Below are 18,964 nucleotides of genomic sequence, written 5' to 3'. Positions count from 1 at the left end.
GAGGATTCATGGGAGTTTGCCCAACCAGTCCACATGTGTTTTGTGGACTTGGAGAAGGCATTCGACCGGGTCCCTCGTGACATCCTGTGGGAGGTGCTCCAGGAGTACGGGGTCCGGGGCCCTTTGCTGAGGGCTATCCGGTTTCTGTACAAACGGAGCAGGAGCTTGGTTCGCATTGCCGGTAGGAAGTCAGACCTGTTCCCAGTGCACGTTGGACTCCGGCAGGGCTGCCCCTTTGTCACTGGTTCTGTTCATTACTTTAATGGACAGAATTTCTAGGCGCAGCCAGGGGCCGGAGGGAGTCCAGTTCGGGGACCACAGGATTTCATCTCTGCTTTTTGCAGATGATGTTGTCCGCTTGGCTCCATCGAGCCAGGATCTTCAGCGTGTGCAAGGGCGGTTTGCAACCGAGTGTGAAGTGGCTGTGATGAGAATCTGCACCTCCAAGTCCAAGGCCATGGTACTCAACCGGAAAAAGGTGGCTTGCCATCTCCAAGCCAGGGGAGAGATCCTGCCTCAGGTGGAAAAGTTTAAGTATCTCGGGGTCCTGTTCACAAGTGAGGGAAGGACGGAACGTAAGATTGACAGACGGATCGGGGCATCAGCAGCAGTAATGTGGTCGGTGTACCGGTCCATTGTGGTGACCAGTCAATCTACGTTCCTGCTCTCACCTATGGTCATGAGCTCTGGGTCATGACCGAAAGAACAAGATCGCGGATACAAGCGGCTGAAATGAGCTTCCTCCGCAGGGTGGCCGGGCGCTCCTTTAGAGATAGGGTGAGGAGCTCGGTCACCCAGGAGGAGCTCGGAGTAGAGCCGCTGCTCCTCCACATCGAGAGGAGTCAGTCGAGGTGGCTCGGGCATCTGTTTCGGATGCCTCCTGGGCGCCTCCCTATAGAGATGTTCCGGGCATGTCCCACCGGGAGGAGACCCCGGGGAAGAACCAGGACACGCTGGAGGGAATATGTCTCCCGGCTGGCCTGGGAACGCCTCGGTGTCCCCCCGGAAGAGCTGGAGGAAGTGTCCAGGGAGAAGGAAGTCTGGGTATCCCTGATTCGGCTACTGCCCCCGCAACCCGGCCCCGGATAAGCGGAAGAAGATGGATGGATAGATGGATGTGCCGGCGGCCCATGCTACATCATAATTGGTGACAGAAAAAAAAAGTAGTAGGTGAGTGTCTGAAACTCATTAAGTGCACTATATAGTCCACTATATAGCTTACTGCTGCACTATATACTGTGAGGGCTTAGGGACTAGTTTGGACATTCGGACACAGCCACAGAGACGGAGTTGATCACTTGATTTGACTGTTGTGTTAATACTGAATAGGCATTAGAAGCGTACCCCAGTCCTATTTATATAGGTCAGTAGGAGCCTACTACACCTCCTAGAGACAAAGTGAGTCAACGCTAATTAGCATTAGCAACTAAAGTCGCCTTAAGGCAAGGCAAGGCAAGGCAAAGCAAGTTTATTTATATAGCACAATTCATACACAGAGTAATTCAAAGTGCTTTACAGAAATAAAAGACAGGTTAAAAATACATAGGCAAGAATAAAAAATAAAAAGGCATGCCACCACTTTGTCACCATATTTGCCCCTTATGATATCGACTATTGGACCATGCTGACCCATATTTGTGGGTCCCCTACTTTCAGTTTGTCCCATCCCTGATGGACTAAAAGTACCTCTACATGCCTCATGTTTTATACACTGCAAAGTAACTAAGTAACTTTTACTTTGAGCAAATTTTTAAAAGGACTTCTTTATATTTTTACCTGAGTAGATTTTTACAATGATAATTCTACTTGGCCTTATGTAAAATTTAATCAAAGTAACAGTACTTTTACTTGAGTGGAATATGTTTGTACTCTTTCCACCTCTGGTAAATTTTGGATTGATTCTGAACAACCCTATTTATAGTTTTAGGAAGAAAAATGCAATTTGTCTTTATCATTTAAAATGTATTACGTAATATTTCCAATTCATAGTTCTTATACTGTGTTTCATTTGTAACTGTTTCTTCATCAGATTCTGTTTTGTGTCTTCTCAGTGTCTGGTACTGTGGGAATTAACAATATGCTTGGAAGAGACATTTCCATCAGTCACTACAGAGCCTGCCTGTATGCTGGTATAAATATCTGTGGCAGCAACGCAGAAGCCTGGCCCTTCCAGGTATAAACAGCTTGTCTGACTGGTTTTGAACCAAATTCATTATTTTAATAGGAAAATCAGTTGTTAAAACAAGTTTACACTACATGTAGGTCAAATAACTTCAACATTTACACCTGAGGGAGATGACATCAAACATAAGCAGCATTTTCCCCTTTAGTAGGTAATTAAGTAGAAACCTGGGCTTTGAACAGAACAATCCAAATGCACATGACACAAAAACACATGTCAAAAATGTTACTACTGGTACTAACATTAGTATCTGGTAGTCCAGTAGTAAAAATGCAAACTATTAAAACGTGTGTGCGTGCGTGCGTATAAGTGGGAGTTCCAGGTTGGCCCATGTGAGGGGATAGAAGTGGGGGATCATGTCTGAATGGCCCGTGTCTGTGAAGACTTTGGGGTTGTTGCCTCCTTGGATACTACACCCATCGAGGAAAAAAAAAAAAATACAATCGGGCTGTCACATCAATTTCAGCACCAAGGAGATGAGGAGCAAAGGGGGACTCCAGTAAGTTTTGATTACTAATTAACACAAACACACACTATCCAAAATACTGTTCTATGCCCTTGGTGTAAAACACATATCCATTTAGAAAGAGATGAACAAATAAAATCCATTGTCTGCGACGTTACAGATACATTGAAGAAGCAATCAGAAGACTGAGCAAGCGTCACTCTCAGCACCTCCGTGTCTACGATCCACATGGTGGGGCTGACAACATGATTCGTCTCACTAATCAATCTACTACATCCAGTTTCCAAAGCTTCTCTACAGCCACAGCCCCTCGTAAGGTTAGTGTTCGCATCCCAGACCACGTCACCTGGAAATGCTTATGACTGACATATGACCTTCATTGCTCCAAGCAACTTAAATTTGGGAAAGGTTGATACATTAAAATAAATTACACAGTCACATGTGACTCTAGGAGTGTTAACTGTTCTGAATTTGTGCCTATCCAAATATTTTATGAGGAATGAAACTTCACTGGCAACAAATACCGTCTGTAAGGAAGAGTGCTGCATTCAAAGATAAGCATTTCCTTGAGTCTGGAAGAAAATCATGATGTCTACTCTCTCCAGAAGCTTCGGTCTTCACAAGATAGTCAAGCAGCACTATCTGTCTCTTGCCAAAGGTGCAGAGTGTCAGGTCACATACATTTGGATTAACAAAGCTGGAGAAAACCTACTTTGTAAAACCAGGACTCTGGAGATGGAGCCAGCTGGAATCAGAGGTATAGTAGAAGACACTGATAATTTCACTTTAAAGTTAAAAATGTGTCTGATAGCATTATCATTGGCTTTCACAATTTAGAAATATCATACCTGATATTTTCCTGTTTCATATAGTTTTAACTTTTAAAATATTCATCCCTGACAGACGTACCTGAATGGAGTGCCTACTGGCCAGATGAGAAAATAACTGAAGTCGTTTTGGTCCCGGTCAGAATGTTTCGAGATCCTTTCACTCTTGACCCTAACAAACTGGTTCTGTGTGAAGTGCTTGATGGCAACTATGCACCTACAGGTATTAAACTAAGGTTTTAGCTGAGAGCTCAAAAGTGTCACCTACATGAATGTCCACTCTGAGTTCTGGCACATGAAAGCTGGGGCTGCTGCTGATTCTGAACTGGTTGTTCTGTGTTTTCCACACAGGGAGTAATCAGCGTTCACAATGTGTTAAAGTCATGGAGAAAGTGAAAGACTTTCAGCCCTGGTTTGGGATGGAGCAGGAGTACATGCTCCTTGATCTGGATGGAAAACCCTTTGGTTGGCCTTCTCTGGGACTCCCATTTACTGCAGGTATGACCAAGAGCAGATATGTAAATATTGGACTGGTCCAGAAAAAAGGCATTTTAATTTTAGAAATAAATCTGTAATTTATCATGTATCAATTCACAGTTCTTATACCGCTTTTTAAATTGTAACGCTTCCTCATCACATTCCTTCTCAGATCCTTGCACTGTGGGAATTAACAATATGCTTGGAAGAGACATTTCCATCAGTCACTACAGAGCCTGCCTGTATGCTGGTATAAATATCTGTGGCACCAATGCAGAGGCATTTCCCACACAGGTATAAACAGCTTGTCAGACTGCATTTGAACCAAAATCATTGTTGTCATAGGAAAATTATTTGGGAGAAAAATTTTACTACCTTTAGTTAACCAATATATTTAGCTTAATTAAGTTAAAGTTTTACACCTGAAAGAAATGTCATCAAGCATAGGCAGAATTTTTAGCCACTTTAGGTAATGAACAGTGGAAACTTGGGATAAACAAGACTAATGACATGCAACACAGGTACTAAAATAATCTAAGTTTCATATGACAAAATAAAAGGCAGTGTGTGTCAAAAATATTACTGCATTGAGTATCAGGTAGTCCAGTTGTGAGAATGTGTGCTATTAAACTGCAACATCATTGGATCTATTCTGGCTGAAGATCTTCCTCATGTAATTGTCCAGATTTACACCGTAAGGTGTTCAAAAAGGCCCAAATAAATTTAATTAATAAATACCAAAAAGATCACATGATACAAAAAATACTCAAAGACCTCACTCTAGCACATTGTTTTTTGATTATATATGAAACCAGCACAGTGGAATTATACATTTTCAATTTAATAAATCTCTGTGATCACTGTTTTGTGTGTGTAAGTGGGAGTTCCAGGTTGGCCCATGTGAGGGGATAGAAGTGGGGGATCATGTCTGGATGGCCCGTTACATTCTGCACCGTATCTGTGAAGACTTTGGGGTTGTTGCCTCCTTGGATGCTACACCCATCGAGGAAAAAAATCATACATCAGGCTGTCACACCAATTTCAGCACCAAGGAGATGAGGAGCAAAGGGGGACTCCAGTAAGTTTTGACTACTAATTAACACAAACACACACTATCCAAAATCCAGTTCTATGCCCTTGGTGTAAAACACATATCCATTTAGAAAGAGATGAACAAATAAAATCCATTCTCTGCAACGTTACAGATACATTGAAGAAGCAATCGCAAGACTGAGCAAGCGTCACTCTCAGCACCTCCGTGTCTACGATCCACATGGTGGGGCTGACAACATGATTCGTCTCACTAATCAATCTACTACATCCAGTTTCCAAAGCTTCTCTACAGCCACAGCCTCTCGTAAGGTTAGTGTTCGCATCCCAGACCACGTCAGCCGGAGTGGCTGTGGGTACTTGGAGGACAGACGTCCTGCTGCCAACTGTGACCCCTACTCTGTGATGAGGGCCTTGGCTGAAACCTGCCTGCTGCGAGCAGCTGAGGATGATGATGAGGGAAAGAAAACTGTTGCTGCCTGAAAAGGAAGAAAAAACCTCTGAAGTACAGTACCACAGACTGCAACACTGATTTACATAAAAACGAATTACGCAGTTCTGTGGCTTTGTTACATTTTTTTGAGAAATTCAACACATTTGATGTTTCATTGCAGATGTTTTGGTAGGTAAGAAATGTATAATATAAATATACACAGTATACATATTCTATTTACCTCGGACCCATTTTATTTTCTTCCAATAATCTTGAATTACACACAGAGACCGTTTCTTTTTGAATAACTGGCTCAGAGAATATATGTCTTTACTAGTAATGGAGCAAGCAGTTTTTGACCAGCAATAAAAGGATACTGGACAAAGTGAATGATGTGCACATATAAAATCAGGCCATAATAGATAGTAAGTGTATAAAAGAAAACATGTTATACCAGTCCAGAATTATTCCACAAAAGTAAGTTCAAAGAATGACTCAAACTAAATAAAATGAAAGAAAAATAGTACAAATTCTCCAAAATGATGGAGATAATCTGATTATCAAGTCCCGACTTCTGCTTCTGAATCTCTGTCTCCATCACTAAATGTGTATTCAAACAAAACCCTGTTGCCATTAATAAAGACCAGATATTCCTCGAGTCCTATTTCAGTGTTCCTCAACCGTCATCTGACTTCAGCTGTGCCATCTGGTTCTATCCCGACCAAAACACCTGCTTTTATTCACAGCAGCGTGTCCTGTGCAACTGTATGTTTGAATGTGTGTGTGAGAGAGAGAGCGAGCTGTGGGAATAAGGGGTATTAAATGTAAAATGCACTGTCATGGTTGTATATTGTCTGAACGATACTGCCTCAAAGTAGAAGACAGAGTCACTACAAACTGCAGAGGGCTAAATCTAGCGTTTTAACTGTTAGCTACTCTGCTCTAGTTAACAGTTAGTCACTGGAATACTCAATTGTTGGTGCAAAGCAGGTAATATACAGAAAGATTTTAGAACTTCTTTTTTAAAAAACACAAAACACGCTCTTTTGATCCAGCAAAGCTGGTGGCCAGACAGCTACATAATGATCTGAAATGTGCCATGCACCAACACAGAGCTGAGGGGAACTGCACATTCAGGGGATAATTTTCTGTAGGATCGTCTGTAAAAGCCACATTTTTTCAGTCATTACAACAGTTTGATTTTGGACCCAGTGATGCCACACACAGAAGCAGATCGGTTCAACTGACACGGCAACAGGGAGAGACTTATGCAGGAAGAGGAGGTGGCTGATTATGGCAGGATTCACTAAAACATAGAGAATGAGAATTTAGACTGATGGATGTCTTTGGACTTGTGATAAGAGGAGGGAGATGTTTGATAAACAGAGGTGAGAGTGCTTAGTATGGCAGAAGAGGGGAGCGAAGTGGGAGACACCGGTCCAGGCTGGCACACTATGAATTAGCTGGGGAAACATTGGAGAGACATAGTGGGCTGCTATTCCAGCAGGACAGGTGACAAAGAAGCTGTTGCAGTGAGACAGAGCAGACTGGTTGAGTGAATACTGGCTGTAGTGTTACTTCATGGAACAGATCAGAATATAATCTCCACTATGCTCCTTAGAATAAGGGTAGGAAAACCCAGGAGAGATGCTTGATCGCAGATAGTTCAAAACAAGTCAGGCCAAAGGGCAAAATACTCAGGTGAAGGTACCAATGGGGGACAGCAGAATGAGAGGTCAAAGGAAGGGATGCAGGGTCAAAAACACAGGAAGTGAAGCAGAATTAAGATCTGGAACTCTGTTAGAAGGCTGTAAAAACTGCACATGGCACGTTACAGTCCACCACAGAGAAAGGAGACAACAGCTTAAATAGGCTGAAAATTAAGTGAAGTTCAACATGTGAAGCCAAATGAAAAAAAAGGAACAACAGGAAGTGGATTGAAAAAAAAAAAAAAGTCCAGGGCCCTTCAGTGCTCCAAGCAACTTAAACTTGGGAAAGGTTGATACATTAAAATAAATTACACAGTCACCTGTGACTCTAGGAGTGTTAACTGTTCTGAATTTGTGCCTATCCAAATATTTTATGAGGAATGAAACTTCACTGACAACAAATACTGTCAGTAAGGAAGAGTGCTGCTTTCAAAGAGAAGCACTTTCTTGAGTCTGGAAGAAAATTATGATGTCTACTCTCTCCAAAAGCTTCGGTCTTCACAAGATAGTCAAGCAGCACTATCTGTCTCTTGCCAAAGGTGCAGAGTGTCAGGTCACATACATTTAGATTGACAAAGCTGGAGAAAACCTACTTCGTAAAACCAGGACTCTGGAGATGGAGCCTAAAAAACCTTAAACTAAGGTTTTAGCTGACAACTCAAAAGTGTCACCTACATGAATGTCCACTCTGAGTTCTGGCACATGAAAGCTGGGGCTGCTGCTGATTCTGAACTGGTTGTTCTGTGTTTTCCACACAGGGAGTAATCAGCGTTCACAATGTGCTAAAGTCATGGAGAAAGTGAAAGACTTTCAGCCCTGGTTTGGGATGGAGCAGGAGTACATGCTCCTTGATCTGGATGGAAAGCCCTTTGGTTGGCCTTCTCAGGGACTTCGACTTATACCAGGTGTGATTAAGAGCAGATATGTAAATATCAGGGGTGGAAAGTAATGTATTACATTTATTCATGTTACTGTAATTGAGTAGGTTTTTTTGTTCACTTGTAAATTTTAAAGTAGTTTTTAAAATCTGTAATTTTACTTTTACTGAAGTATGTATATTTTTAAGTATTGTACTTCAGTACATTTCAAATTACATCCATTACTCAGTAAAAAATAAATGATAAAAAATGCCAAACCAGAAACTAATGTAGTGTTTCTGAAGTATATTTAAACCCTCTCTAAGGGGTCTAAGGGTGTTTTGGGGCCCTGGACAAGTTTTAATATGTCCTGACATTTGTGCTTCTTTCAATTGCTTTTAAACATATTAATGGCTAAAGTCTGATAACACTGTAATCAGCACAAACTGGGCTACAATAATATGTGAGCAGCAAGTTACAGATATACATGATTGTGTTTTTGAAAAAAACAGCATTTATGCATGGTTAGTGAAAAAACTACAATTTTTAAGTCATTGAAATAAGGCCATAAAATACATACAGAACATCCGTTCTCAAGACTTTGAGAACTGCATCTGAGTGTTTGCTTCAAAATGATGTGAAAACCATCCTGTTTACTCAATCACAGAAAACAATACACCGATTAGACTTTTTTTAAGGCCCTTTTTTTGTAGAAAAGACATGCAAGAAGGCCTGCATGATCATGAAAAATCACGTGATTCACCTGAGAAGACAAGGACCCGCATGATGAGCTGCATTAATGAGCCTTTCAGTCAGGAAAGTAGCTGAGAGGGAATTACTCATCTGGAATTATGTCCTCTGCTGCGTCCAGTTGTAAGTAAAAGTAAAAATGTAGAAATGTAGATTCAAGATTTTAGCTGAAAATTATAAACAGATGGTTACGTTATACATTTTAAGAAAACACTCCAGATGAGATGCATTTATTTTTTTCCACTAATTATTAACATAATAAAAATTATTTTAGTTTGGAACAGGAATTGCTGTTTACATGTGCCAACGGCCACACCTTGAACCGCCACCTTATCGTGGTGGCGGGGTTTGAGTGCCCGTATGATCCTAGGAGAAGGAGCCTGAGTTTGTGCGGGAGGTCGAGCGGGTTGGCGGGTACTGACTAGAGATAGGCGGGCTCACCTCCACGCACAGCCTGGGCTCTGAACCCACTCCTTGAGAGGGGCTGGGACTCTCTTCACTCTGGAGTGATTCGCGGTGAGAGGCGGCGAGCTGGTGTAGGCTTGCTCATAGCTCCGCAGCTCAGCTGCCACGTGTTGGAGTTTTCCCCCCCAGAGTGAAAGGGTCGTTTCCCTGCGCCTCGGGTCCTCAGTGGCAAAAGCACCAGGGGTGGATGAGATCCACCCCGAGTACCTCAAGTCTCTGGATGTTGTTGGCTGTCATGGCTGACATGCCTGTGCAACATCGCGTGGCGTTCGGGGACAGTACCCCTGGATTGGCAGACTGGGGTGGTGGTTCCTCTTTTTAAGAAGGGGGACTGGAGGGTGTGTTCCAACTATAGAGGGATCACACTCCTCAGCCTCCCGGGGAAGGTCTATGCCAGGGTACTGGAGAGGAGGATCCGACCGGTGGTCGAACCTCGGATCCAGGAGGAACAATGCGGTTTCCATCCTGGCCGTGGAACACTGGACCAGCTCTATACCCTCTCGAGGGTGCTCGAGGGTTCATGGGAGTTTGCCCAACCAGTCCACATGTGTTTTGTGGACTTGGAGAAGGCATTCGACCGGGTCCCTCGTGACATCCTGTGGGAGGTGCTCCAGGAGTACGGGGTCCGGGGCCCTTTGCTGAGGGCTATCCGGTTTCTATACAAACGGATCAGGAGCTTGGTTCGCATTTGCCGGTAGTAAGTCAGACCTGTTCCCAGTGCACGTTGGACTCCGGCAGGGCTGCCCCTTTGTTCACTGGTTCTGTTCATTACTTTAATGGACAGAATTTCTAGGCGCAGCCAGGGCCGGAGGGAGTCCAGTTCGGGGACCACAGGATTTCATCTCTGCTTTTTGCAGATGATGTTGTCCGGTTGGCTCCATCGAGCCAGGATCTTCAGCGTGTTGCAAGGGCGGTTTGCAACCGAGTGTGAAGTGGCTGTGATGAGAATCTGCACCTCCAAGTCCGAGGCCATGGTACTCAACCGGAAAAAAGGTGGCTTGCCATCTCCAAGCCAGGGGAGAGATCCTGCCTCAGGTGGAAAAGGTTATAGTATCTCGGGGTTCTTGTTCACAAGTGAGGGAAGGACGGAACGTAAGATTGACAGACGATCGGGGCCTCAGCAGCAGTAATGTGGTCGGTGTACCGGTCCGTTGTGGTGACCAGTCAATCTACGTTCCTGCTCTCACCTATGGTCCATGAGCTCTGGGTCCATGACCGAAAGAACAAGATCGCGGATACAGCGGGCTGAAATGAGGCTTCCTCCGCAGGGTGGCCAGGGCGCTCCTTAAGAGATAGGGTGAGGAGCTCGGTCACCCAGAGGGGCTCGGAAGTAGAGCCGCTGCTCCTCCACATTGAGAGGAGTCAGTCGAGGGTGGCTCGGGCATCCTTTTCGGATGCCTCCTGGGCGCCTCCCTATAGAGATGTTCCGGGCATGTCCCACCGGGAGGAGACCCCGGGGAAGAACCAGGACACGCTGGAGGGAATATGTCTCCCGGCTGGCCTGGGAACGCCTCGGTGTCCCCCCGGAAGAGCTGGAGGAAGTGTCCAGGAGAAGGAAGTCTGGGTATCCTGATTCGGCTACTGCCCCCGCAACCCGGCCCGGATAAGCGGGAGAAGATGGATGGATAGATGGATGTGCCGGCGGCCCGTGCTACATCATAATTGATGACAGAAAAAAAAGGAGTAGGTGAGTGTCTGAAACTAATTAAGTGCACTATATAGTCCACTATATAGCTTACTGCTGCACTATATACTGTGAGGGCTTAGGGACTAGTTTGGACATTCGGACACAGCCACAGAGACGGAGTTGATCACTTGATTTGACTGTTGTGTTAATACTGAATAGGCATTAGAAGCGTACCCCAGTCCTATTATATAGGTCAGTAGGAGCCTACTACACCTCCTAGAGACAAAGTGAGTCAACGCTAATTAGCATTAGCAACTAAAGTCGCCTTAAGGCAAGGCAAGGCAAGGCAAGTTTATTTATATAGCACAATTCATACACAGAGTAATTCAAAGTGCTTTACAGAAATAAAAGACAGGTTAAAATACATAAGCAAGAATAAAAAATAAAGGCATGCCACCACTTTGTCACCATATTTGCCCCTTATGATATCGACTATTGGACCATGCTGACCCATATTTGTGGGTCCCCTACTTTCAGTTTGTCCATCCCTGATGGACTAAAAGTACCTCTACATGCCTTATGTTTTATACACTGCAAAGTAACTAAGTAACTTTTACTTTGAGCAAATTTTTAAAAGGGCTTCTTTATATTTTTACCTGAGTAGATTTTTACAATGATAATTCTACTTGACCTTATGTAAAATTTAATCAAAGTAACAGTACTTTTACTTGAGTGGAACATGTTTGTACTCTTTCCACCTCTGGTAAATTTTGGATTGATTCTGAACAACCCTATTTATAGTTTTAGGAAGAAAAATGCAATTTGTCTTTATCATTTAAAATGTATTACGTAATATTTCCAATTCATAGTTCTTATACTGTGTTTCATTTGTAACTGTTTCTTCATCAGATTCTGTTTTGTGTCTTCTCAGTGTCTGGTACTGTGGGAATTAACAATATGCTTGGAAGAGACATTTGCATCAGTCACTACAGAGCCTGCCTGTATGCTGGTATAAATATTCTGGCAGCAACGCAGAAGCCTGGCCCTTCCAGGTATAAACAGCTTGTCTGACTGGTTTTGAACCAAATTCATTATTTTAATAGGAAAATCAGTTGTTAAAACAAGTTTACACTACATGTAGGTCAAATAACTTTAACATTTACACCTGAGGGAGATGACATCAAACATAAGCAGCATTTTCCCCTTTAGTAGGTAATTAAGTAGAAACCTGGGCTTTGAAAAGAACAATCAAATGCACATGACACAAAAACACATGTCAAAAATGTTACTACTGGTACTAACATTAGTATCTGGTAGTCCAGTAGTAAAAATGCAAACTATTAAAACGTGTGTGCGTGCGTGCGTATAAGTGGGAGTTCCAGGTTGGCCCATGTGAGGGGATAGAAGTGGGGGATCATGTCTGAATGGCCCGTGTCTGTGAAGACTTTGGGGTTGTTGCCTCCTTGGATACTACACCCATCGAGGAAAAAAAAAAAAATACAATCGGGCTGTCACATCAATTTCAGCACCAAGGAGATGAGGAGCAAAGGGGGACTCCAGTAAGTTTTGATTACTAATTAACACAAACACACACTATCCAAAATCCAGTTCTATGCCCTTGGTGTAAAACACATATCCATTTAGAAAGAGATGAACAAATAAAATCCATTGTCTGCGACGTTACAGATACATTGAAGAAGCAATCAGAAGACTGAGCAAGCGTCACTCTCAGCACCTCCGTGTCTACGATCCACATGGTGGGGCTGACAACATGATTCGTCTCACTAATCAATCTACTACATCCAGTTTCCAAAGCTTCTCTACAGCCACAGCCCCTCGTAAGGTTAGTGTTCGCATCCCAGACCACGTCACCTGGAAATGCTTATGACTGACATATGACCTTCATTGCTCCAAGCAACTTAAATTTGGGAAAGGTTGATACATTAAAATAAATTACACAGTCACATGTGACTCTAGGAGTGTTAACTGTTCTGAATTTGTGCCTATCCAAATATTTTATGAGGAATGAAACTTCACTGGCAACAAATACCGTCTGTAAGGAAGAGTGCTGCATTCAAAGATAAGCATTTCCTTGAGTCTGGAAGAAAATCATGATGTCTACTCTCTCCAGAAGCTTCGGTCTTCACAAGATAGTCAAGCAGCACTATCTGTCTCTTGCCAAAGTGCCAGGTGCAGAGTGTCAGGTCACATACATTGGATTAACAAAGCTGGAGAAAACCTACTTTGTAAAACCAGGACTCTGGAGATGGAGCCAGCTGGAATCAGAGGTATAGTAGAAGACACTGATAATTTCACTTTAAGTTAAAAATGTGTCTGATAGCATTATCATTGGCTTTCACAATTTAGAAATATCATACCTGATATTTTCCTGTTTCATATAGTTTTAACTTTTAAAATATTCATCCCTGACAGACGTACCTGAATGGAGTGCCTACTGGCCAGATGAGATGAAAATAACTGAAGTCGTTTTGGTCCCGGTCAGAATGTTTCGAGATCCTTTCACTCTTGACCCTAACAAACTGGTTCTGTGTGAAGTGCTTGATGGCAACTATGCACCTACAGGTATTAAACTAAGGTTTTAGCTGAGAGCTCAAAAGTGTCACCTACATGAATGTCCACTCTGAGTTCTGGCACATGAAAGCTGGGGCTGCTGCTGATTCTGAACTGGTTGTTCTGTGTTTTCCACACAGGGAGTAATCAGCGTTCACAATGTGTTAAAGTCATGGAGAACGTGAAAGACTTTCAGCCCTGGTTTGGGATGGAGCAGGAGTACATGCTCCTTGGTCTGGATGGAAAGCCCTTTGGTTGGCCTTCTCTGGGACTCCCATTTACTGCAGGTATGACCAAGAGCAGATATGTAAATATTGACTGGTCCAGAAAAAAGGCATTTTAATTTTAGAAATAAATCTGTAATTTATCATGTATCAATTCACAGTTCTTATACCGCTTTTTAAATTGTAACGCTTCCTCATCACATTCCTTCTCAGATCCTTGCACTGTGGGAATTAACAATATGCTTGGAAGAGACATTTCCATCAGTCACTACAGAGCCTGCCTGTATGCTGGTATAAATATCTGTGGCACCAATGCAGAGGCATTTCCCACACAGGTATAAACAGCTTGTCAGACTGCATTTGAACCAAAATCATTGTTGTCATAGGAAATTATTTGGGAGAAAATTTTACTACCTTTAGTTAACCAATATATTTAGCTTAATTAAGTTAAAGTTTTACACCTGAAAGAAATGTCATCAAGCATAGGCAGAATTTTTAGCCACTTTAGGTAATGAACAGTGGAAACTTGGGATAAACAAGACTAATGACATGCAACACAGGTACTAAAATAATCTAAGTTTCATATGACAAATAAAAGGCAGTGTGTGTCAAAAATATTACTGCATTGAGTATCAGGTAGTCCAGTTGTGAGAATGTGTGCTATTAAACTGCAACATCATTGGATCTATTCTGGCTGAAGATCTTCCTCATGTAATTGTCCAGATTTACACCGTAAGGTGTTCAAAAAGGCCCAAATAAATTTAATTAATAAATACCAAAAGATCACATGATACAAAAAATACTCAAAGACCTCACTCTAGCACATTGTTTTTTGATTATATATGAAACCAGCACAGTGGAATTATACATTTTCAATTTAATAAATCTCTGTGATCACTGTTTTGTGTGTGTAAGTGGGAGTTCCAGGTTGGCCCATGTGAGGGGATAGAAGTGGGGGATCATGTCTGGATGGCCCGTTACATTCTGCACCGTATCTGTGAAGACTTTGGGGTTGTTGCCTCCTTGGATGCTACACCCATCGAGGAAAAAAATCATACATCAGGCTGTCACACCAATTTCAGCACCAAGGAGATGAGGAGCAAAGGGGGACTCCAGTAAGTTTTGACTACTAATTAACACAAACACACACTATCCAAAATCCAGTTCTATGCCCTTGGTGTAAACACATATCCATTTAGAAGAGATGAACAAATAAAATCCATTCTCTGCAACGTTACAGATACATTGAAGAAGCAATCGCAAAGACTGAGCAAGCGTCACTCTCAGCACCTCCGTGTCTACGATCCACATGGTGGGGCTGACAACATGATTCGTCTCACTAATCAATCTACTACATCCAGTTTCCAAAGCTTCTCTACAGCCACAGCCTCTCGTAAGGTTAGTGTTCGCATCCCAGACCACGTCAGCCGGAGTGGCTGTGGGTACTTGGAGGACAGACGTCCTGCTGCCAACTGTGACCCCTACTCTGTGATGAGGGCCTTGGCTGAAACCTGCCTGCTGCGAGCAGCTGAGGATGATGATGAGGGAAAGAAAACTGTTGCTGCCTGAAAAGGAAGAAAAACCTCTGAAGTACAGTACCACAGACTGCAACACTGATTTACATAAAAACGAATTACGCAGTTCTGTGGCTTTGTTACATTTTTTTGAGAAATTCAACACATTTGATGTTTCATTGCAGATGTTTTGGTAGGTAAGAAATGTATAATATAATATACACAGTATACATATTCTATTACCTCGGACCCATTTTATTTTCTTCCAATAATCTTGAATTACACACAGAGACCGTTTCTTTTTGAATAACTGGCTCAGAGAATATATGTCTTTACTAGTAATGGAGCAAGCAGTTTTTGACCAGCAATAAAAGGATACTGGACAAAGTGAATGATGTGACATATAAAATCAGGCCATAATAGATAGTAAGTGTATAAAGAAAACATGTTATAACAGTCCAGAATTATTCCACAAAAGTAAGTTCAAAGAATGACTCAAACTAAATAAAATGAAAGAAAAATAGTACAAATTCTCCAAAATGATGGAGATAATCTGATTATCAAGTCCCGACTTCTGCTTCTGAATCTCTGTCTCCATCACTAAATGTGTATTCAAACAAAACCCTGTTGCCATTAATAAAGACCAGATATTCCTCGAGTCCTATTTCAGTGTTCCTCAACCGTCATCTGACTTCAGCTGTGCCATCTGGTTCTATCCCGACCAAAACACCTGCTTTTATTCACAGCAGCGTGTCCTGTGCAACTGTATGTTTGAATGTGTGTGTGAGAGAGAGAGCGAGCTGTGGGAATAAGGGGTATTAAATGTAAAATGCACTGTCATGGTTGTATATTGTCTGAACGATACTGCCTCAAAGTAGAAGACAGAGTCACTACAAACTGCAGAGGGCTAAATCTAGCGTTTTAACTGTTAGCTACTCTGCTCTAGTTAACAGTTAGTCACTGGAATACTCAATTGTTTGGTGCAAAGCAGGTAATATACAGAAAGATTTTAGAACTTCTTTTTTAAAAAACACAAAACACGCTCTTTTGATCCAGCAAAGCTGGTGGCCAGACAGCTACATAATGATCTGAAATGTGCCATGCACCAACACAGAGCTGAGGGGAACTGCACATTCAGGGGATAATTTTCTGTAGGATCGTCTGTAAAAGCCACATTTTTTCAGTCATTACAACAGTTTGATTTTGGACCCAGTGATGCCACACACAGAAGCAGATCGGTTCAACTGACACGGCAACAGGGAGAGACTTATGCAGGAAGAGGAGGTGGCTGATTATGGCAGGATTCACTAAAACATAGAGAATGAGAATTTAGACTGATGGATGTCTTTGGACTTGTGATAAGAGGAGGGAGATGTTTGATAAACAGAGGTGAGAGTGCTTAGTATGGCAGAAGAGGGGAGCGAAGTGGGAGACACCGGTCCAGGCTGGCACACTATGAATTAGCTGGGGAAACATTGGAGAGACATAGTGGGCTGCTATTCCAGCAGGACAGGTGACAAAGAAGCTGTTGCAGTGAGACAGAGCAGACTGGTTGAGTGAATACTGGCTATAGTGTTACTTCATGGAACAGATCAGAATATAATCTCCACTATGCTCCTTAGAATAAGGGTAGGAAAACCCAGGAGAGATGCTTGATCGCAGATAGTTCAAAACAAGTCAGGCCAAAGGGCAAAATACTCAGGTGAAGGTACCAATGGGGGACAGCAGAATGAGAGGTCAAAGGAAGGGATGCAGGGTCAAAAACACAGGAAGTGAAGCAGAATTAAGATCTGGAACTCTGTTAGAAGGCTGTAAAAAACTGCACATGGCACGTTACAGTCCACCACAGAGAAAGGAGACAACAGCTTAAATAGGCTGAAAATTAAGTGAAGTTCAACATGTGAAGCCAAATGAAAAAAAAGGAACAACAGGAAGTGGATTGAAAAAAAAAAAAAAGTCCAGGGCCCTTCAGTGCTCCAAGCAACTTAAACTTGGGAAAGGTTGATACATTAAAATAAATTACACAGTCACCTGTGACTCTAGGAGTGTTAACTGTTCTGAATTTGTGCCTATCCAAATATTTTATGAGGAATGAAACTTCACTGACAACAAATACTGTCAGTAAGGAAGAGTGCTGCTTTCAAAGAGAAGCACTTTCTTGAGTCTGGAAGAAAATTATGATGTCTACTCTCTCCAAAAGCTTCGGTCTTCACAAGATAGTCAAGCAGCACTATCTGTCTCTTGCCAAAGGTGCAGAGTGTCAGGTCACATACATTTAGATTGACAAAGCTGGAGAAAACCTACTTCGTAAAACCAGGACTCTGGAGATGGAGCCTAAAAAACCTTAAACTAAGGTTTTAGCTGACAACTCAAAAGTGTCACCTACATGAATGTCCACTCTGAGTTCTGGCACATGAAAGCTGGGGCTGCTGCTGATTCTGAACTGGTTGTTCTGTGTTTTCCACACAGGGAGTAATCAGCGTTCACAATGTGCTAAAGTCATGGAGAAAGTGAAAGACTTTCAGCCCTGGTTTGGGATGGAGCAGGAGTACATGCTCCTTGATCTGGATGGAAAGCCCTTTGGTTGGCCTTCTCAGGGACTTCGACTTATACCAGGTGTGATTAAGAGCAGATATGTAAATATCAGGGGTGGAAAGTAATGTATTACATTTATTCATGTTACTGTAATTGAGTAGGTTTTTTTGTTCACTTGTAAATTTTAAAGTAGTTTTTAAAATCTGTAATTTTACTTTTACTGAAGTATGTATATTTTTAAGTATTGTACTTCAGTACATTTCAAATTACATCCATTACTCAGTAAAAAATAAATGATAAAAAATGCCAAACCAGAAACTAATGTAGTGTTTCTGAAGTATATTTAACCCTCTCTAAGGGGTCTAAGGGTGTTTTGGGGCCCTGGACAAGTTTTAATATGTCCTGACATTTGTGCTTCTTTCAATTGCTTTTAAACATATTAATGGCTAAAGTCTGATAACACTGTAATCAGCACAAACTGGGCTACAATAATATGTGAGCAGCAAGTTACAGATATACATGATTGTGTTTTTGAAAAAACAGCATTTATGCATGGTTAGTGAAAAACTACAATTTTTAAGTCATTGAAATAAGGCCATAAAATACATACAGAACATCCGTTCTCAAGACTTTTGAGAACTGCATCTGAGTGTTTGCTTCAAAATGATGTGAAAACCATCCTGTTTACTCAATCACAGAAAACAATACACCGATTAGACTTTTTTAAGGCCCTTTTTTTGTAGAAAAGACATGCAAGAAGGCCTGCATGATCATGAAAAATCACGTGATTCACCTGAGAAGACAAGGACCCGCATGATGAGCTGCATAATGAGCCTTTCAGTCAGGAAAGTAGCTGAGAGGGAATTACTCATCTGGAATTATGTCCTCTGCTGCGTCCAGTTGTAAGTAAAAGTAAAAATGTAGAAATGTAGATTCAAGATTTTAGCTGAAAATTATAAACAGATGGTTAAGTTATACATTTTAAGAAAACACTCCAGATGAGATGCATTTATTTTTTCCACTAAATTATTAACATAATAAAAATTATTTTAGTTTGGAACAGGAATTGATGTTTACATGTGCCAACGGCCACACCTTGAACCGCCACCTTATCGTGGTGGAGGGGTTTGAGTGCCCGTATGATCCTAGGAGAAGGAGCCTGAGTTTGTGCGGGAGGTCGAGCGGTACTGACTAGAGATAGGCGGGCTCACCTCCACGCACAGCCTGGGCTCTGAAACCCACTCCTTGAGAGGGGCTGGACTCTCTTCTACTCTGGA

The 18,964-nt window shown here is 42.2% G+C and overlaps 1 protein-coding gene and 1 pseudogene across 1 annotated transcript; both read left to right on the top strand.

Annotated features, from left to right (window-relative positions):
• Positions 1-3,236: 3,236 nt before the first annotated feature.
• LOC113128841 (glutamine synthetase-like) lies at positions 3,237-5,467 on the top strand (the record flags this gene model as incomplete). The annotated part of the gene is made up of 6 exons (XM_026304439.1): positions 3,237-3,405; positions 3,552-3,698; positions 3,827-3,973; positions 4,125-4,246; positions 4,831-5,030; positions 5,158-5,467. Coding segments are annotated over exons 1-6 (1,095 nt in total), but the record flags the coding sequence as incomplete, so codon positions are not given.
• A 2,087-nt stretch (positions 5,468-7,554) lies between these two features.
• Positions 7,555-15,189, top strand: LOC113128842 (glutamine synthetase-like; annotated as a pseudogene).
• Positions 15,190-18,964: the final 3,775 nt, after the last annotated feature.

This window comes from Mastacembelus armatus, chromosome 1 (assembly GCF_900324485.2).
Source record: "Mastacembelus armatus chromosome 1, fMasArm1.2, whole genome shotgun sequence".
In the NCBI taxonomy this organism is placed as follows: domain Eukaryota; kingdom Metazoa; phylum Chordata; class Actinopteri; order Synbranchiformes; family Mastacembelidae; genus Mastacembelus; species Mastacembelus armatus.
This window is presented reverse-complemented; position numbering and strand designations above follow the sequence as displayed.